Source organism: Bactrocera neohumeralis, chromosome 6 (assembly GCF_024586455.1).
Source record: "Bactrocera neohumeralis isolate Rockhampton chromosome 6, APGP_CSIRO_Bneo_wtdbg2-racon-allhic-juicebox.fasta_v2, whole genome shotgun sequence".
Classification (NCBI taxonomy): domain Eukaryota; kingdom Metazoa; phylum Arthropoda; class Insecta; order Diptera; family Tephritidae; genus Bactrocera; species Bactrocera neohumeralis.
In genome coordinates, this window is record NC_065923.1 from 59,069,967 (window position 1) to 59,092,675 (window position 22,709).

Sequence of the window (22,709 nt, forward strand, 5' to 3'; positions counted from 1 at the left end):
TTGTACCTTCAGGTAAAAAGAATAGACTCGGCCAAGATGTTTTAAAACCGAATGTAATAATGGAGTACAACAAATGCAAACAAGGTTTGTTGAGAGCTTTAAAAATCTGTTTATTTAAATACGAAAATATTTATTCCCACTTTAGGAATTGATTTGTCTGATCAAATGGCTAGTTACTTTAGTCCTCTCCGTAAAACTATTCGCTGGTTTCATAAAGTTGCTTTTGATATTCTTTTAAATACGGCGGTTATAAATGCATATATTTTGTATAACGAAAGTAATTCCAATATGAAAATATCTGACTTTCGGCAAAATATAATTCTAAATTTAAGTGGAAGAGATAGCGCTTCAATTTCGCGAACACCTCCTCAAGGCAAGCACATTTCGACGACATCAGTGGAAGTAACAAAGGACGGAAGGCGAAAGAGATATCGCTGCGGAGGCTGCTATTCTGAAGTGAAGACTGCAACCTCTTCGTCAGCTGCGAGGAAGAAGGCCAAACTTGTATCCACATACTGCGGACAATGTCCTCGGTCTCCATTCTTATGCCTCAATCATTTTCAGCAAATACATTGAATTTATATAATTTTTTTGTTTACAGGAATGAATTGCAGTTTCCTATTTATAATTGAGTATTATTTTTTTAAGTTGTGTTTTACTATGAAATTAAATATTTTTTCTTTTAAAATTAACTTACGTCTTTCTTAAAACTCCTTCCGTTAAGGCCCCAGCCCCTAAATTCTAGAGGCCTAGGCGTGTATCACTGGTGATACATTGGCAGCCAACGTGTTAAGTAAATATACACAAAATCCATTCTTCATAAACAAACTAACAACGTAATATAATTATAGGCCATCCCAATCACGGCTCAATCGAGCTAGACACACACCGGACGTTAATAGAAAGGCACGGAGACAGTTCTAAAACGGCACAAGCGTGCCAAAACATACATACTTATGTATTTAATTTTGAGGGGATTTCCGTAGCTCTCCAACAAATTGTAAATAAATACATATGTATATGAAACCATTTGCAACATATAAAGACACTTTAGCGGCAAAGCAACTGACAAGCAACTTAAACGCAGAAATCTGTTTCCGACATACATACATATGTATGTATATAAGAGTTCGTGTCGTTTGTTTTTGTTGTTTCGTTGTTGTTGGCAAGAGGATGTCTGTGAGAAGGCGGGCGCTCAACAAAACGTGGTTGTCAAGCAGCCAAACGAATGACCCACCGACCGACCGATAGAGTGGTAAAGCGACAGAACGCGGCGGTCTACCCTCAGCTGAGCTTAACTCTGTTCGGCACACCAACATAGTGAAGGCTATATTTTATCGATTTTTGTATTAGATTGGATAATAGGGCCTCTGGGGGAGAAAAGATGACAGAAACAGCGTGTTTTTTTATTATTATTGTTTTTATTATATGGTTATATCATCTTGTTGAAAATAGGCAAAAAAGTAGCAAAAAGTTCTCCGAAAGGTCTTTGTAAAAATAAACATGTGCTCAATGTGGAGGTAAGGCGTAGGGCATCAACGTCACGTTATATTAAATAAATATGTGCTTAATGTGGAGGTGAGGAGTACGGCGCCAACGTCGCGTGTAGGCGCTTGATTATTATATATGAATGACAATTTAAGCTACAGAAAATGTGGTGACTTCTTTTGCTACAGATAGTGTTAGCTATAATGATTTCTAAGAAAAACTTTTGGAAATGTTACAAAATCCATTTAAATAACCGCTGAAACACACATAAGTAAAAATTGAGCTGTTAGTACCGAGTGACTTTTTTTTTAAATGGAAATAAAGTGTTAGCCCGCACTTTGTTGAGAAGTCAGCCCAGATGGTTTAAGCTAACCTAACATACTCGGTCTGTTGTGAGTTGTGAATTTTCTTTTCCACTGGGAACAAGCTTTGCTATTTTCTGAACTCATGGAGAGTTCTTCGATTAAACTTTCATACATACTTAGACACAGCAACACAGTTAACTTCTACAGCTGACAGAACGTACATACATAAGTATATGTACATATGTATGTATTTTGTAAACCAAAAAGTATTCACAAACACATTAAAACGTCAGTTTAGTAACCCTAACCTCATTTCAGTGCCCACCACCGTATATGACTCAAAACAGCAAAATAAGCTATAATTTTCTTAAAAAACGGCGTAGGCGAAATCTATCAATTTGTTGTTTAAAAAGGATAACAACACTTACCAGTAAATGTCATTCGAGGTAAGCATGTTGTTGCCGGCTATAACAGTTACAGCGCTACTACGAGCTAAGTGATTGATGAACGATTTTTAGTTGTATAAAGGAGTTTATAAGGATTTGCGAATTTTTCCGATTTTTTCGTGTGTTATGTTTTACGCGAAAGTAGTATATGATTATAAAAAATTATAGGCATATATACTAATGTTTGTATGTATGTAAAGCGACGATTTTTATTTGAGATTAAATTGTATAAATTATAATATACTTTGTATATACTATTTATATATTATTGATTAAATATGAATATATGGTATATATGTATGTATATATGTACATGTATATGCGAATATCAATCAGTCAATGTTGCGCCCAATTTTGTTGTAGAATATGGCCTGTATTATGTAGCGAGTATATTACAGTTATGTTAATGTTATTGAAACGATTGAAATCGGGTATGCACACCAACACTGCACTACACATATGTATGTAAGTATGTGTGTATATCTAGGGTTGCAAATATGCTTGTTTGTATGTATGTAAGGCGCAGTTTTGAAACTTTTGCGGATTTGGACTGGGTTTCGTAATGTTTGATGATGTACAACGGACGGCTTTTGGTTGTTTTTGTTTTCCAATTTCAGCTTTTCATATTGTTATTTTTAATGCAAATATTTTGGTTGATGTTTTTGTAGTTTGTATCACTTTTGTTCTTGTTTTTTATTTTAATTTTTGTTTTTTTTTTTAGTTTTAGCTCTTTTTATATGTATATTTTTGTTCTTGTTTTTATTGTTTTAATGGCTTAGTCAGTGTTTGCACTTTTCGCACAGCTTGTAGAAATCAGTTTACAACGTTGTTGTTGGTATGTAAAAGTGGTTGTTTGGTTGGGCGGGGTTGTTAGTTAGTATTTAACGGATTTACGCATAAATATTTCTGCAAATTTGCTATTTTTAAATTTTTTTCTCGCAACACACACACGCTTACATCATTGGGGCCCAACGCTGCGTTGTTTAAACTATTATATATGTATGTATGTATATAGTCGTGTGTGTATATTTTTGTATGTATTTCGCTAGTTCTTTCACCGTATACATACACAGCGATGACTGGCTGGTTGTCTATTCAAAACGCAGACAGAAAGTCTGGAAAAGTTGTTTTATTCGACACTTTCCTGCTAAGCCACGAGCTTATTTGCAAAAAAAAACACTGCCACCGCAACAGAAAATATAGCCGCGTCACTAATTTTAGCACAAACTTTTGCCCTGTTTCGCACTTAAGTGCAAGAAATAAGATGATTTTTACAAAAATTATCTCTCAAACGTGTAAAATATCAAAAATACTTCATACCGTTTGGTCGTGGTGGTCGACATGTTCTACCGAAAATTATAGACTAACTGGAAAATACCGAGCGGTGAGCAAAGTATGCGGCAAAATACACAAAACACATAAGGGTTCGTTTGACGGTGCCACACAGTGCCTTCAGTGTTGCAGTAATAACAATCTAAGCGTTGTTGTTATTGTTCGCTTGCGGCCCTCTTCAAAATTTTCCAACAGCGGATATGCGACAACGACCAGAGTAAAGCGAATGCTCGTCACTCGCTCGCACAAAAACACAAACGAATAGACAGCCGGCGCTAAGGGTTGTTTTGCAACACACAACGCAGGGTTGATATGAGGTGAGCGCATTTATAGTTATGAGCACCACCACCACCGTGTTAGTCCGAAAGTCATCAGCAGCAGCATTGACAAGAGCAAATGAGGGCGAGCATATGCAGTAGAATACGTGCATTATTGGTAACTATGGAATTATATTTTATTACAAAGGTTGTTGGAATTAAATTTCGAAATCTGTAATATAAAAGTGTGCACAAGGTATTAATAAAGGTGTTAGTTATAGCATATTTTTATTGCAATCCAAACAGTGGAGAAAGAAGAGCCACATTTGCTGAGCGCAGAGGCATTATAAAAATTAATGCTCTTTTTCTCTTTCCTTCTCGCTCTCATCACTTGCCGCTCACACATCGCTCTCCAAATTGGAAGGGTTGAATTTCATTATTTAATTTAAATTGCAGTAATATTTAATAAAATTAAAATTGCGCGAGTTCAATGTCACAGCAATTGTAAAATATGAAGTCTCGAAAATTTGAATTATGTGGATGCAAAAAATGCTGATGAATCTGCTACTTATAACGGCATTGCCAACGCGAAACAGAATTTCGCCTTTTTCTTGTTTTGTTTTCCCTTGTAGGTGGGAAAATCAAGATGAATGAAGGTAGGAAGGAAACTTAGTTAAAAAGGGCGGAACTGAGATACAGGAAGTGACGAAATGAAAACACTTGTAAATATTGCAATTCTGTGGTGTACGCTACGAATGGGCGTTTACCGCTACGATGATTTAATAACATGATTTTTGTTTTGTACTAGGTTAAAAAATAAGCTAAATTTAAGAAAAGAGGAAATAAGAGTTAAATTAAACGGAGAAAGAAGGGAAGTATAGGATACACTCCCAAGTTATTTCAATTTCTGACCTGTGCAGTCCTTGAATATGTCTAAAATAATTATTAAAAGCATTTAATTAAAGCCAGGGTTCGAGTAGAGATGTATGTTAAATACTTTTGAAAGTTGTATCGAGGTTAGGAGGGAGAAATATCTCGAGATATCGATTATTACTAAATTCCGTAAGATATCTTGTACTAAAACACGCCAATAACAGGGAACAAATCATTTTGAGGGTATGTATGTAGATACGAAACATTTTGATATCATTGATATGTCTAATATACTGTCTTATATACCAGATGTACATATTTTCAGTAAAATTAACTGGAACTAAATACATTGATTAAATAACGGGTCCTTAAAATTATGAATCGATATCATACATTTTTGACCCAAAATCATATAATAAATTGGGAATCTTATCCTCCATGTCCTTCTTTTATCTAACTCTCTTTTTCCCAGCTGACTCTTTATGCTTCTAACAGTATAGGGTTAACTGGAAAAACGCAAAGTGAGGAAAAGACCCTGATCGTCTGGGCGTGGTCAGAAATGATTATTTTACATATGGCTCAAGCAGCTCACGACTTTCGGTCTTTGATCAAGTATCCTCTGGGTAGCCTAAGAACATCCGTTTAAAGACGAGCTAATATGAGAAGGCGAAACATCCCCTCAGCAGGGTTGTGCGCTGGGTTTGAGACCCGCAACGTAAAAAACCTACCCAATGAAAAAGAACACCATGACGACCATGAAAAACGAATTAAGGACTACGATTTGAGGGCATGGACTTGGAGTGTTCGGTCCCTTAATAGGGAAGGTGCCGCTGCCCAGCTGGTTGATGTTCTCGTTAGAGTGAAGGCTGACATCACCGCCGTCCAAGAAATACGACGGACGGGACAAGGCCTGAGACGAGTAGGTCCTTGTGGCATTTACTACAGTGGCCGTATAAAAGACCGCAAATTTGGTGTGGGATTCGTAGTTGGACAGAGACTCCGTCGCCGAGTACTGTCACTCGCCACAGTGGATGAACGTCTAGCCACAATCCGCATCATAGCAAAGTTCTTCAACATATGGCAGATTTGCGCCCACGCCCCGACGGCAGAGAAGGACGATGTGACAAAAGATGTCTTCTGTGAGCGCTTGGAGCGCACCTATGAGAGCTGCCCCGCCACGATATCAAAGTTGTGCTTGACGACTTTAACGCCAGGGTGGGCAAAGCAGGTATCTTTGGCACTACGGTCGGTAAATTCATCCTCCACGTTGAAACATCCCCAAATGGGTTGAGGCTGATCGGAAAACACGTTTTCAGTGTCTCGGACCACTATCTTGTTGCAGCCAAGATTCGCACCCGCCTCTGTGCAGGAATAACTACACGTCAACAAACACAAGGAAGGTTCGACGTCGAGAAGCTGCAATCACAACAGACAGCCGAACGATTTTCTACTCGACTTACACTCCTGCTCTCTGGGAGCACTCGTTAACAAATCGGTAAAAGGGAACAGTGGGACGGTATTTCAAACTCCTTACGTACAGCTGCAACCGAAACCATTGGTTTTCGGAAAATGCAAAAGAACAGCGTACAAGAGAGTGCGGAGAGAGAAAACAGACTGCCTACCTCGTAACGTTACGATCGACCACAACACGTGCGAGATGGGATAGATACAGATAGTTAAAGAGGGAAGCGAGACGCATTTGCAAACAGAAAAAGAAAGAGGCCGAAATGCGTGAGTGTGAAGAGCTTGGCAAGTTGGCCGACGGGGGTAACGCTCGAAAATTCTACGAAAAAATGCGGCGACTAACAGAAGATTTCAAGACCGGAGCATACTCTTGTAGAACCTCCAAAGGTGATCTAGTGACAGATGCCCAGAGCATACTAAAATTATGGAGGGAACACTTCTCCAGCCTGCTGAATGGCAGTGAAAATGCAACGCCAGGAGAAGGCGAACCCGATTTCCCAATCAATGACGATGGAGCTGATGTTCCATAGCCCGACCATGAAGAAGTTCGAATAGCAATTACCCGTCTGAAGAATAACAAAGTGGCGGGGCCGATGGATTGCCGGCCGAGCTATTCAAACAAGGCGGCGAAGAACTGATAAGGTTCAGTTTCTTTGTAAAATATGGTCGGAAGAAAGCATGCCCAACGATTGGAATTTAAGTGTGCTCTGCCCAATCCACAAAAAAGGAGACCCCACAATCTGCGCTAACTACCGTGGTATAAACCTCCTCATCATCGCGTAGAAGGTTGTATCGAGCGTATTGTGTGAAAGATTAAAGCCCACCGTCAACAAACTGATTGGATGTGTGGATTTAGACTTGGCAAATCAACAACTGACCAGATATTCACCATGCGCCAAATTTTGGAAAAGACCCGTGAAAGGAGAATCGACACACACCACCTCTTCGTCGATTTCAAAAACTAATACGGCTGTGTAAACCGACGTTGAGCAACACCAAAAGCTCCGTCAGGATCAGGAAGGACCTCTCCGAGCCGTTCGATACCAAACGAGGTTTCAGACAAAGGCGACTCTCTATCGTGCGACTTCTTCAATCTGCTGCTGGAGAAAATAATTCAAGGTGCAGAGCTTAATCGAGCAGGTACAATCTTTTATAAGAGTGTACAGCTGCTGGCGTATGCCGATGATATTGATGTCATCGTCCTCAACACCCTCGTCGTTAGTTCTGCTTTCTCCAGACTGGACTTCGCTCTCACGTCACTGTTGACAGTCATAACTTTGAACCAGTATAAACACAACCAACAATGTCAGCCTGGAAATCCAATTTATGATAACTCTTGCCAACAGGTGCTACTTCGGACTAAATAGGGAATTGAGAAGTAAAGTCCTCTCTCGACGAACAAAAACCTAAATATAAGTCACTCATAATTCCCGTCCTGCTATATGGTGCAAAGGCTTGTACGATGACAACAACTGATGAGTCGACGTTGCGAGTTTCGAGAGAAAGGTTCTGCAAAAGATTTATGGTCCTTTGCGCGTTGGTCACGGCGAATATCGCATTCGATGGAACGATCAGCTGTATGAGATATACGACGACATTGACATAGTTCAGCGAATTAAAAGGCAGTGGCTACGCTGGCTAGGTCATGTTGTCCGGATGGATGAAAACACTCCAGCTTTGAAAGTATTCGACGCAGTACCCGCCGGGGGAAGCAGAGGAAGAGGAAGACCTCCACTCCGTTGGAAGGACCAAGTGGAGAAGGACCTGGCTTCGCTTGGAATATCCAATTGGCGCCACGTAGCGAAAAGAAGTAACGACTGGCGCGCTGTTGTTAACTCGGCTATAATCGCGTAAGCGGTGTCTACGCCAATTAAGAAGAAGAAGAAGAGGTTACGCTGGCTAGGTCATGTTGTCCGAATTGACGAAAACACTCCAGCTCTGAAAGTATTCGAAGCAGTACCCGCCGGGAGAAGCAGAGGAAGAGGAAAATCTCCACTTCGTTGGAAGGACCTGGCTTCGCTTGGAATATCCAATTGGCGCAACGTATCGAAAAGAAGAAACGACTGGCGCGCTGTTGTTAACTGGGCTATACTCGCGTAAGCCAAATCACATTAAGTTAATTTTATGAAGATATTTTACATAAAGAAAAATATATTCTATATATATCTTATAAAAGTTTTGAAGCAAAGTTGCCACATACATACATATACATGGAAGGTGAGTGTAATTTTCCTTAGTGTAGAGGTTACGCCCACTGTCAGACTATCTGTCATAAAGTTATTTGATAGTTTCAATGTTTAAGCAGTTAAAGCATACTTATATTTGTCATTGTCGTGGCAATAGATCCAATTCCATCAATTTCTAACATGGGGAACTGTGGGACTGATAGGACTTTAAGAAGCTGAAGAATGGTTATGTTTACTTGTAGCTGTAAATTTCATCTACGTACCTGAAATATAAAAAGATATAAAATTCTTTAATATTAATATGAAAACATTATATAGCAGTCATAAAAATAAAAATATTCTTGAAAGGCAAGAGCTCATACACCAACGAGCGTGATAACCGATCAATGAGAAGCAGACAATCGACTACAATATACCGGAAGGCCTTGTGTTAACAGTTATACTTTGTAGAATTATCTCTACAATAATTTACGGTGACATCTTAATATTAATTTCAGAATTGCTACTAAATATAATATTTATACAGGTAGTACACGAGGTCGATTTCTCGCATGGATTTAAAATCACAGGTCACCCAACACTTTCGCAGCTCATAAAATAAACATACTTGGTACACATGTCTGCATCTAACATGTCAAGTTCTCATAGTTCAATTGTCAAACACAATTGTCTGTTCAATAGAATGTCAAAACATCGCAGTTAACATACAAACAATTCAATTAACCATTGCGCATATTACAATTTTGGACAGTGAATAGACAAGCGAGAAGAAAGGCAGGCACGTTGGCATGGTTAAACATTTTATGTGTGACTTTCAATGCAACAATCATTAGTAACTAGGCGCAAATTGTGAGTACGAATGCGGTTGGATATGTCCGAAAATGCTTGAAGAAAACAGAAGAAGGTATTTCATCCAGAAACAAAAAACTTGATCTAAGTTGTTTTAAAAAACTGAAAATAAATTTTATTTCGTGACATCTACTGGACAAGTTCGAGTCGAATTTAAAGCCAACAACTGCTTTTATTTAACTTGTCTCCCGTGTAGTGAGACATTTAAGTCACGAAAGAAATGATTATATACAAAATAATATCCGCACGATTTCGATCCAGAAGTTGTTCGACCATATTGTGATTCCACTCTGGTCTTAGTCTCGGCGATTTCTTTTCAGGGTCCATTCTCTCAAGATATGAGGAAATAAATATGTCGCTGCAAGCCTTTACTTCAAAAAGGACAGTATAATTACTGTTTTCCTTCGAAAAATAATCTCAGTCTCGTCGATTTCTTTTCAGGTTCCATTCTCTTCAGATTCAAGTTTTTTAATACAAATCTGTAGTACCACTTTCAAAATACCTGTTATAAGTTTCGGCTAAGTTTTTTGATTTCGGTTAAGTTTCGGAGCAATATTCGTTAGATTGAGGTTGAAATGGGCTTCATTACTAAAAAATATTTTAATATTTTATTAGAAGCAATAGATTGAGTCATTAACTTTGCGAACCTCCCTTGTATAGAAGGCGAATTCAACAACTTTTGCATGACAATGCACAGAAAATGAGAGCATGAAATACGAGCGGGTTGAACATATGGCCAAATAATCACATATATACATACTTATATTTATGTTATATGTACATATGTATATGCATGTAAGCTTGAATGCATTAGGGTCTGTATGCAGATGTATACATTTACTTTGGTCATAGCTGGTGAATGCTTTATGATGAAGGCTTTTGTAACAGTTTTCATTTCAACACTTATTTTTGAGATTACTTTTTATTATTATTATGATTATTTATATGTTTTTAAGCTTTTTTCAACCTATTTTGAATATAATACACGAGAGAAAAATGTCATTGAACTGCCACAAACAAAGATGCGGTCGCAAGCGGACAAAGCGCTGTAGAACTGTGGGTCTATGGAACGTTTTGATGATAATCACGATGTGATGATAATAGCAGCGGCGGCAGTTAGCTAGAAATGGGAATACAGATGTGCAGACGACGGACAACAATGACAAAGGCAATGGACGACCAACAGGCGGCTGTTGGCAGCAACAACAACAGCAGGGAAATAAAAGCAGAAATCGCTGGAGGCGGCAAGCAAATCGCTGCTCAACAAAAAGCATTGTAAATAATGGTTTGTTGTTGTACTAGTTTTTGTTGTTGATGTGATGTTTTTTGCATGTTTTCGGTTCTGATGAGGATTAATATGACGTATCCAGCTGATGCTATCGTCAACGATGGGTGCTGTTTGTTGTTAACGCTGGCGATAATGATGCTGGTAATAGCGATGGCGTTGTACGAATTGTAGAAATGGAGCAAACGAGAGATTTTTACAAACAACGCCAAAGTGCACTTAATGCTGAAGACACTTTAAGACGCAAACACACAAGACAACAAAGGAGCGAAACAAACACAAAACAAAACACCGAAGGAAATAAGTAAGCAAAGGAAAAGAAAAATGCAATACAACAACAAAAGCAATAGAAATATATGCAACAAACAAAGGAAGAGTAAGAGAACTCATGCGGCATATGTATAAGCATGCAATTACGTACACACTCATATACATATGTATACATATATACATGCATATAAATCTACAACAACGGAGCGCCTCCAAGCCGCTTGTACAAGCTTTGCAATAATCAACAACGCATAGCATTATGTACATACATACATACATAAGTCAAAATACATCGCACTGCAGGGCTGGCCTGACAAGTGCACGAGTATTTGCGATTATGACTCGAGTGTGTGCAAGCATTCTGGTAAAGGTATTGCAACGACAGCAACAACACGGCACAACTCTCGAAATGGAGCAGTTGGCGCATCGTGCTGCCATGCGGAAAAACAACAGCTGAAAAGCGGCAAGATGATGGAAAATGCAAGCAGCCACCGCCGAGTTGCAAAAGCAACAATAAAAAATATCAACAACCATAAAAAATAAAAACAAGAAAAAATAATACAACAGTGCTGCAGCAGTAGCGACAATTCCATTCCATTTTTGTTGAATAAGCCAACATCAGCCACAGTGACACTGTAATGCCACCTCCAAAACTAATTATCGCGGCACAGTGCGACGAACTGCGAAATATGTGCGCAAAAAATCTAAAAACTGTTTGCTTTATACCAACGACATTTGCCCACGATTATTTGGGTCTAATGAATACTTAAAGGAGATCCTATACGTGCGTTGAAGGCTGGTTGAAACGGTTAGTTGAAACCGAGTAGGAGCGCCAGATCTCAAGTCACCGCCTTTAGACCATTGTGACCCAAGCGGTAATCAATTAAATTTTTTCAAGAACTCGATAAATTTTATAAAATACCCTATTTTTTCACCACGAACATTTTGAGGAACATTGTGAAAGATATCCCAACACAATCGGCTAAAGGCTACGCATTCGGGAATTTGTATTCCAAGACCTAAGGTGATCCTCTCAGTTCATTACGTTACGCAACTCTTTGAGCTGCGGCAGCGTAGGAGAAATACATTTTCGGCTGACCTCCTGAGCCTTTGTTGAGGTAATTTTTATAGCCCACGTAATCCGCAGCAAAATTGCTTTTGCCCGTGTTCTAAGAGATTAGTTCATAATTTTTTTGACAACCAAGTTCAAGGGCCAAGTCTTGAAAAAAAAACACCTCTTATTCCGTTTGACTCTAGGATAATAACTACATAGTCTCTTGGCGCTACTATCGGACCTGTGGACGGCTACGGTTAAAAACCATGTATTTAGCTGTTTTTTGATAACGTATACTACTAAGTTGAACAGCTTTCAAGCTTAAGTAAGTCTTACTGATATTTGCTGATGTTGAGGGCCGAATTGAGGTTTCCCAGTTTTAACTGAATCTCATTTTCATTTTCCTTACCTTTTTCTACATCCGCACCTGGATGTGTATCTACTTAAACCTTACTTTCCCTTAACCCTTGCGAAAGCTCGCGTTCATGTCCAAGAGCATGGCTACCACTCCGACATTACTTTAATCTTTAGCCGCCTTTGTTTTTCCTCCATTTATTAACACACATTTGTTGCATCATTAACAACATTTTTCGAGTTGCATTTTTACTTAAGAACCACTGTAACTCGCCAAAAACCAATTTTTCGCCTGCATCTCGTCATACCCGGTCGAGTGTGTACGAATATGTAGCGTGAAGTGGTTGGAACACACTCTTAGCTAACGGGGCATTGATGACGATGAAAATGACGACAATGACAAAGACGTAGGAGGACGGCTAGAAACAAAGCTGGGAGAAGCGAGAGGAAGTCGCTGACGATGAGCTCAACGATGGTATAAAATATTACCATATGTGTGTTTGTTTACAGGCAGGCAGCAGGCAATAAAGCCTACCCATCACGAACGAGTGGGTCTTTTCAGACTCCAACGCTTCGTAGTAGAAAGCAACAATTCTAGTTACACCACCACTGCAGCCGAAAGACATCACTTACGCTTCGGCTGACTTTATTTTTAGTACTCGCATGAAAATTGTTTTCATCTCGGTTGTTGCATTGCCACGCTCGATGGGGAGCGACGGTGGCGGCGCGCGGAGTGTGTGCTGCAGCGGTGGATGCCCGGCACTCAGTGTTCGTGTCTATAAATCTACAAATTTACCAAGGCAACGTAAGTTAAATCGCTCGTTGCTGGCTTTCACGTCTTCATAGGCCTCGAGGCGGGCATATATACATACGTACAAATGTGGATTTGCGTATGTACATATGTACATATATACAATTGCAAGCAATGAAATAGTAGTGGGCATTTATTAAAAAAATTTTGATATACATACATATACATATATCACACTACACAAGATATTGATATCAATTACTTTTAAAATATAATTATGTAATATATCGTCACCTGAAATGCAAAATAACGTAACAACATTTTCGGAAATTTACAGTGGCATGAATTAAACACGAAATAAAATGGAACATGAGTGAAACAAATTTTTAATATTGGTTAAAACTGGTTCATGTCTGAGCGCAGAACCTGAAAATGTTGGACTTATGTAATATTATGTTTGTAATTTGAAGTAGTGAATCATAATCAATAAGACACTCAATTTCGAATTTTTTGATCATACGTTATTTTGCATTTTAGGTGACGATATGTAACATTCCTATTGCACTGATTTGAAAATTTTAAGTGAATAGTGAGAAGAAAGCTCAGAGATTATAATTTTTATGCTCGCAAGCCACTAAGGCTTCCTGGTTTTAAAAAAGTACGTAGCACGACTTCTGACTTGGTCAAACGACAAATGTAGAAACAAACTTTCGAGTGAAGACTCGAAAATTATTTTTATGGTAGGAAAGGATTTCAAGAATATGTGTGACTTCTCCATAGAAACCTTTAAAACATAGTGCGTCAAGTATAATGATGTGGTGACGTTTCTCCTGAAGAAGGGCTGGTCCGATCCATCGAATTGAAGCATAATGGGGTGGATCAAAAAATTTAATGATTTTTTTCGCTTGGTAAACTAAAAAATTGGCTGATAGATACCTCTAAGAAAGACTCTCAAGTATGAGGTAATTATTGTAACGGGTAGGTCCTCCGCATAACGGTTTTCTTTTTTTTCTTATTATCAGATAGAAAAGTTTGTATCCGATTAGTTGATTTCAACATTTAAAATAAATCGTGAAAATAAGTGATTTTTCGGAGGGTCACTCTGAGACGATCCCTTAAATCCTGTTTACTTAATGTGATAGAACAAAACCACTTAAAATTGTTAACAACTGAAAAAGGTTTAGCGTGTTAGCACCTACTATTATTTCATTGCTCGCAGCTGTATATGCAAACATACTTAACTACTTTATGCATTTGTTGCATATGCGCTGTTACACTTTTAACAGCTTGTTGTTAGTTTTTTTCTCTTGCAGTTGGCGCTTCAGTGCGTAATGAATGTGTATGTGTGTAAGTGTTTCGTTTAGTTTTTCTTTTAAACAGTTTTGAATACAAAATAGCACGACAGCTCAATGTACGGCAAACAAAAACAAACGTGAAAATATTTAATTACCAAAATTTCAGAAAACCCAATAACAATAATAACAACGTAAGCAGCTCAGCAGCAATCAAATACAAAAAGTGCTTAAATTTTTCTACGCATAACAAAAGTTTTTTTTTTTTTTAATAAGCGTATTAATTAATGCGTTTATAAGTTTTCAGCTTAAATTTTCCTTTTGATAAGTTTTCCCACGACTGTACATTAAAAAAATTGAAAATATCATGTTATTATGTACATAAGAATAAAAAAATTAAAAAATAAAATTAAACAAGTAAGACACGGCTAAGTTCGGGTGCATCCGAGCATTTTATACTCTTGCAACTTGCAAGAATCAAAGTCAGGGAAATACCTTAAGGTGTAAAATGTCAATCAGCGGATCGGAATCCAAGCAATTTTATATATAAATATACTATATAATGGGTTGTCAAAAAAGTCTTGCGGTATTTTTATTGAACTTTTTTTATTGAAATTGAAATGAATTTTTGATGACTCATGCCCAGCTCTTGACCGATGCTACGGCTGCTACTATGCCGGTCTCTTTCGACCAATTCAGCGATTTTATCGCAATTTTCGACGACAGACCTTCCGGAGCTTGGCGCATCTTCGACCACCTCTACACCAGAACGAAAACGTTGAAACCATCGTTGTGCGGTGGAAATGAAAACTGTATCGGGTCCATAAACTGCACAAATTTTATTGGCGGCTTGAGATGCATTTTTGCCTTTATCGTAGTAGTACTGTAAAATATGCCGCATTTTCTCTTTATTTTGCTCCATGTTTGCGACGCTATAACTCACGAACGACTTAAAAGAAACAACAATCAATCAAACACGTGTTAGCGCGTGAAATGAGCTTTCCAAAAAGGTATAGCATGACCCAATGCGACGAATAAAACTAGAACTACACGCTTTCAGCGCCAACTAGCGAAAATACCGCAAGACTTATTTGACAAGCTGAAACTAATTGTTTAATGTTATATCTTTAATACATTTATCTATATCAATCTTTATTATGACAATTTCCTATTAAAATAATATTTTTTAAATGGGTTGAAGAAATTTTATTGCGTTGTTTGGAACAAATAAATTTTAAATCTGAAAAAATTTGTTCACATATACATATGTATATGTAAGTAGAGGGAAAAAATGATAAACATTTAAATGATTTTTTTTCAATTCAGGGTAGAATGAATCATCCAAATTTTGCTATTATTTTTAAAAGACTGGGAACATAAAAGGCATTGCATGGCCCCAAAGGCATTTAGAATCATAAAATATTTCTCGCAGGGCATATTTGGTTTTGCGCTATAGTCTTGCGTGATGTTAATTCGTTGCTGGCTCGACAACGAGTGAACGATAGAGCGTAAGCGTACGTGTGAAGTTAGTTTGCACAATTGTGCTAAGAAATGCCGACCACTGATTTAAATATTCATTTTAAAGCACTTATTGCTTGCTTTGTCTTGAACGAATATACATATGCCGTGGGCACTACGTTGACCCAGAGAGCGTATGGAGGTGTTCAGGTCCCCTAATCACCAAAATTAAGAAAATAACTAAATTGAAAGTCAATGAATGCGCTCGAGTTTTGTGTGTTGGATGCAAATATCAAATTATTGATGCCTTATCGCCTTTTTAAAACAAAACGCATTTGGGGCACTGAACTCGCCTGCGCCCACAACTGAAGCGCGCATTGCTGGGTATCAATAAACCGAATAGTATCTCCGCATACTTATGCATAAGTATAATACGCCCACCATAATTAAGTGAAATATGAAACTGGGATTTTATTACTGCTGTCTTTATTTTAAAATATTTTTCATAACTTTTTTATAGTTTTTTTACACAAATTCGTCTCATGTTTTGATTTAATGGTTTATTTGTTTTTAACATAGAACTTGGCTTTGTTGTTGCTTTCTACAATTACATTTTACTTTATGTTTTTTATAATTAACTTGTATAATTTTGTTTTGATAATTTTTTTTTTGTTTTATATAGAACTTGGTTTTGTTTTTTTGGGTATGAAACGCATTCTTGCTCGATTCGTCCCGGTAAAGCTGATTTTTTTTAAGCGTACGATTGTGCCTGAATTTAAAGCCAAAAATGCTATGAATACCATCGACTAATTACCGTATTTACTAGATTTGGCTCAATGTGATTTTTTCTTGTTTTCCAAGCAGAAATTGCCGTTCCGTGGAGCCCGTTACCAATCGATCGAAGAGATAAAACAAAATTCTCTCAAGGAGCTGAAGGCCATCCCAAAAAGTGCTTATGAAGAGTATTTCAAGGACTGGAAAAATCGTGGGTAATAAGTTTATTACATCTGGTGGGGATTACTTTGAGGGCGACAAAATAAATATTAATGAATAATTAAAAATTTTGCGATTTATTTACAATTTCCGGATACTTTTTTACCACAATGTATAATTATTTTTGTTTTTCTAACAAATCTTATCAAATATGTCAGTCAGTGTACGAGTTTTATTAGGTTGTCAAAGAAGTCTTGCGGTATTTTCGCTAGTTGGCGCTGAAAGCGTGTAGTTCTAGTTTTATTCGTCGCATCGGCTATACCTTTTTGGAAAGCTCATTTCACGCGCTAACACGTGTTTGATTGATTGTCGTTTCTTTTAGGTCGTTCGTGAGTTATAGCGTCGCAAACATGGAGCAAAATAAAGAGAAAATACGGCATATTTTACAGTACTACTACGATAAGGGCAAAAATGCATCTCAAGCCGCCAATAAAATTTGTGCAGTTTATGGACCCGATACAGTTTCCATTTCCACCGCACAACGATGCTTTCAACGTTTTCGTTCTGGTGTAGAGGTGATCGAAGATGCGCCACGCTCCGGAAGGCCTGTCGTCGAAAATTGCGATAAAATCGCTGAATTGGTCGAAAGAGACCGGCATAGTAGCAGCCGTTAGTTATCAAAAATTCATTTCAATTTCAATAAAAAATATCGCAAGACTTTTTTGACAACCCATTATAAATTATTCCCTTCATTTCGAGAAACTGTAGAACTTCTTATTTATATGTTTATTATTTGCTCTAAGATTTGAATAATCGTTTATTTATATATAGCTTTTAGTTTTATTGAATATTTTCATATATTTTAGTGAAAACATATTTAATTTTCAAATTTTAGTGAACAGTAATTTATTTTATAATTTTGCTTATAAAATTTGCTTAATTTTAGTTCCAATTTCTCACTGGGCTCGTGCTCACCAACACAGTGACAGATCCTCTCATGCCGACCACTGATTTAAATGCATTCAACTGAGTATGGGTTGGATGCATACATATGTCACACATCATCGATGAAGAAACGTTGAGTGTTCGTTCCTTAAGTCGAAGAAGCTGAGTGTTTAGCAAGAACGATGAAATAATTGTGAGAACTGAAGATCCTATTTAGGGGGTCATATACATTTGAGAATTTAAAAAAATAGTTTAATCGAATGTTCATATATTTGAGAATATTGAATTTGCTTCGGCAAATAGTTTTGGAGGTATAAGCGTACTTGTAATATTTTATACCCTTGAATGTGCAAGATGTAAAAATTAAGATATTTTAAGATGGGCGTAATCGGATCACTGCCATGCCCATAAAACGACTTTAATCGAAAACATATAAAGTGTCATAATTAAACCGTAAATTAAGATATATTTAGAAATCACATTTGTCACAAAGAGTGTGCGCTGGTGTCAAAAATGGACGGCGGGCATGGCACCGCCCACTTTTAGATGGAATCACTTATCTAGGGACTTGTTCGACCGATTTAAACCAAATTAGGTACATAACATACTTCTAATATTCCTATGCTACAGTCCAAATATTGTATAAATCGAACCAAAATTGTTCAAGCGCCTGGGTACCGAATATGAGGACCCCAGTACCTATACTTACAAATCCGGGTGACTTTATGCCGCATATATCACCCCATATATGAGTTATCTCAATGAAAATCAAAAAGGGAGTTATATTAATAACAGTGCATCTTTGTGCTTAAAATGAATAAAATTGGGTGAAAACTTGACCTAGTCCCTATATAACTCATATCAAAATTTTCGAACATCCGGTTGACTTTACTCCATATATGTATAGTAGATTAGTGATGCTATGTGAGGAACCTTAAAAAATCCAGGGAGTATTTTATTAGTATTATATCAGGCATGTGAATAGTAGTGGTATGTATTGGCAAAAATAGATATCTTAATATAAAATTTTGCCAGCAAATGAAGGAATTTTCTAGACTTAGATTCTTTCATATTGCAAGAGTATTAAGAGTAAAACTTCTCCGAAATGGCTAGACCGATCGACTTAAAATATTTATCCGATCATCATGTAATAAGATAAGGATCGAATAAGATTTTGATAATTTGAATTTTCTAAGCCAATTTTTTATTCACAAAAGACGACTTGTTTTGGAAACTGTCATTTTGTTAACAATCAAAATTTTTTGGTTTTTGGTTCAGGGAATATTAACCAGGAAAATCGATATATCACTTTCTTTCTCGATCGTCATTACTACTCAAATAATCTCACTCACAGTGAGGTCTAAGCCTTTTGGTATAAATTGATTGAGAGTTTTAGAGAGTACGTCAGAGCAGACCAGGAAAGCCCAAATTTGTCAAAGTAGTGTAGGTGATTGACGCTCTTAATTTCAAGTGACAATAAAGCCATATTAAGCTCAACAATATTAGGACGCTTTCTAGATGAATTGTCGGATAATTATTTTATTACAATACTTTCTTATAGCCATAGATAAATTGTCAAGTTTGCAGAGAGTTTAAAACTTAAAACTCAAAGTTGATTTGGCTGAACGTGTGAGAGTACAGGTATTTCCATTTTAATCTCGAAAGAGCGAGATAGTTGAGAAAGTCGTCACATACTATCTTTTACCTCATCATCTCCAAAGTGACTGCAATGAGTTTTGAGTAAAACAAAATATATACATATGTATGTAGGTAAAAAATTCAGTTTTTTGAACGGAGTTGAAACCATTAACTGTTAAAGAGAATTTGTGTGATTATAAACGGCTTGTGTGCACCACAATCAACTCTGTTGAAAGCCCGCATGACGGCACAACTTTATTAAAAAGTATATTACGTAAATTAGCATGAAAGCGAACAGCAATTGCTAGAGATGCTCATAGAACAAAAGCAAACACAAAATCTACAACAAATAGTAGATATTGAATTCAGCAGTACTTAATGAGGCAAATAAGTAAAAACAAAAACCCCAAACACCAAACACACACAAAATACCCATAAGCGATAAAGAAGAAGAGCAATGGATTTCGCTTCTACAATTTAAACAGCGCTTCTTTATGGCCAGTCGCACGTCAAGGACAAAATTCAATTTCATATGCTGAAATTTATATTTTATATAAGCAGAGATATGAATGTATTTATGTATGTATGTATATGTGTAGAGGCACATACATATGTAAGTAATTTTTTGCCCAAACACTTTAATAAAGCAATGGAAAATGAGGCAAATACATAAATAAATGGGCAGCAATTAAGTTTTGCTCGATAATTATTAATAAATAATGTTAGTATTTAAATGTGTCAAAGGCAGTTTCGGTCTACAAAAGGAATTACTGTGTGCATATATTAATTTACATATGTAGGTATAAATATTTATTATACTCTTGCTACATACTATATTGCTACAGGGTATAATAGTTTTGTTCAACTAACGATTGTTTGTATCACCTAAACATAATCGAGTTAGATATAGGGTTATGTACTATATAAATGATCTGGATGAGAGACTAGTTGAAATCCAACTGACTGTCTGTCCGTCTGTCTGTCTCTGCAAGACAGATAAATTGAGTAAAAATTGAGATATCGTAATGAAACTTGGTACACGGGTTCCCTGGCAAAAAAAAGAAAAAAGAGTATTCGGACCACTGCCACGCCCACACGCTATTCAACAAAAATTTATAAAGTACTAAGCACTTAATTAAGATGTAGAACTGAAAGTTGACGCAGGGGATCGCAGTAGCAAAAAATACCTGCAAGCTAAAAATTAAAAAAAAAGCGGGCATGTTCCTGCCTCCTATGGGTATAATCTCTCAAAACATTTAAGATAAAATAAACAAATTCGCTCAAGATAAACTCTATAACAACCCCTACCGACAATGTGAAAATGGAAGAAAACGGATCATAACCCCGCTCACCCCCATATAACGGTATTGTTCAGAACTACTTAAAGGGCGATAAATCAATACTAATTACGCCAGAGGCATTAAATACCAATATGTAACAAATTTTGTATATGTGACCTGGTCTACGAAAAGGGAGCTATCGTGCGAAAACTAGTTTTCTGGGAAAGTTTTGGGCTGTCAGTTTCTCGTTATCTCATTAATTGTTCTCCTTTCCAGAGGCTTCAAGGACGTCCAGTAAGTGTTGTTTTTGGTCGGAATATTATTATAGTTCATCGTGTAAGTTGCTAGTGTGGAACATTTAAAAAAGTAACACTGAAGAAGTGACGTTTACTCTAATACCGCGCAGCTGCTGTTGTCTTGTTTTCATTCGTCTCTCTTTCTCTACATTTTTAGGGAACTTTCAAACAAGTTATGACTTTTTGGATTCTATCACGTGAAAAAGCATATCATCTTCCATCCGAATCAACTAAAAAGTGAAAATTGATTTTTTGACACCTAAGCCCCCTTTCCGTAGACCAGGTCACATATAATATTACCTTGACATTCCTATGTTCCTATGTTATGGCCAAAAAATGCTCAAATCTGATCAAAACTATTCAAGTCCCCAGATACCGATATGTATATGAAAGTTAAAATTGCGAGGAGTGTCTTTTTCTAATAGTGGTGCATCTTTGTGCCTAAAATGGATAAGATCGGATCTAACCCTGGATCCCATATACCTTACAAACTTTTCGCACCTGAATGTGCTGCCTGGCTTTGATCCTGGCAATTAAAAAAAAATAAAATTAGAAAAAAAATTATAATAATTAAAAAAGCAAGAAATGTTCGGTTGCGCCCGAACTTAGCCCTTCCTTACTTGTTTTTATTTGTACTTATTTGTGCATTGTGCAAATTTTGTTGGGTAGAAACAAGAAAGTATTCACACTAGGGTGGTACCTTTTTTCGGAAAATCGATTTTTTTATTTTGAATAGGGGTACATTAAGTTTGCTCCAAAGTTTGTAACACCCAGAAGAATACTACGGAGAAAAAAACGTATGAATATACGCGAATTCATTTATCGGAACGGGCGATACTCGACCATTAAAACATATACTATACGTACCTCCAATACAAACTGACCGATCTAAATCAAGTTGTTGTATACAAAACTTTTTGGTTGAAAATATATCTTCACGAATTTTGGCAGAGATTATTGTCCAATAGCGCTACAAGGTTCGAACTTATTGTTCAGAACGGAACACTAAAGTGTAATGCTGACAATCAACCTGACCGATCGAAATAAATATAATGATTTTTTATACAATTTTATGCTAGAAAAAACACCTGTTTCGGTTCGGTGCAGACGAAGTTAACGTTATTTCTTAGTTCTATTTTAAAATTTAGATATTAATTAAATAACTCTCATTAATATTGAAATAAATTACTTTCAATATAATTTCATCTTAATTTGCCAATTGAAAATATTTTTTCTTTATTGAGACCTTCAAGTCATCGTTTTAATTCGTAATTAGCAAAATCACCGTATGGCGATTAAGCAAGTTTATGTCAGTAAGTTCTTTAAGAGGACTCCTTACTTTAGTCAATAAGCAAATGTATCATATTTCGGCATTTTTGATAGCCCCAAATTAACCAGCGCTTCCTGGAAACTTCTCCAAAGCGCAACACACATACACAATAGGCAGGTCCGTAGAGACTCAATACACTCAATACACTGGTATTTAACATTGAAAAGATTCTTGAATATAAGGGCTAAGCTCTTGGAATGTTCCTGGACATTTCTGAAGCATTTAATAATGGTACTACGAAATCTGTTCTGAATAGTATTGAGTCAATAAGTTTCGATCCTTTTATACAACGTGGGTTAGAACCCTCTTGATCTCTAGAAGAAAAAGCAGAATGGAACGACACTTTAATAATAACGGAAGTGTGTAGGAGCACACCACATGATGGTGTGCTATCTCTGTTGAATAAATTTTTATAAGCCGCTCCCTGCGCTGTGCATACCGACGCTTTAGGAACTACTCCAATGGCGACTGTTGAACTAGTACTAAAAATGTCACCTATAGACCTTTTCACTGAATACTGCGCAAAAACAGTGGGTCAGCTACTGACTGCAGGGGGATTTACTTATAGAACCTTTGGGCAAAGCGCGGTGGGTAATGGTGTCTTGGCAGCCACCGACTGCGTG

At 37.0% G+C, this 22,709-nt stretch overlaps 1 protein-coding gene across 2 annotated transcripts in view; it reads right to left on the bottom strand.

Moving 5' to 3' along the window:
• LOC126763272 (IQ motif and SEC7 domain-containing protein 3) overlaps nucleotides 1-22,709 on the bottom strand; it is a 176,980-nt gene that overhangs the window by 133,319 nt on the left and 20,952 nt on the right. The window contains exon 1 of one of the 2 annotated variants that reach the window (XM_050480600.1): nucleotides 2,222-3,591. The exons of the other annotated variant lie outside the window; for it this stretch is intronic. Coding sequence (XP_050336557.1) covers nucleotides 2,222-2,247 — 26 coding nt within the window. The 5' untranslated portion in view covers nucleotides 2,248-3,591. Of the gene's footprint in view, nucleotides 1-2,221; nucleotides 3,592-22,709 lie in introns of those variants that run through there. 2 annotated transcript variants of the gene reach the window in all.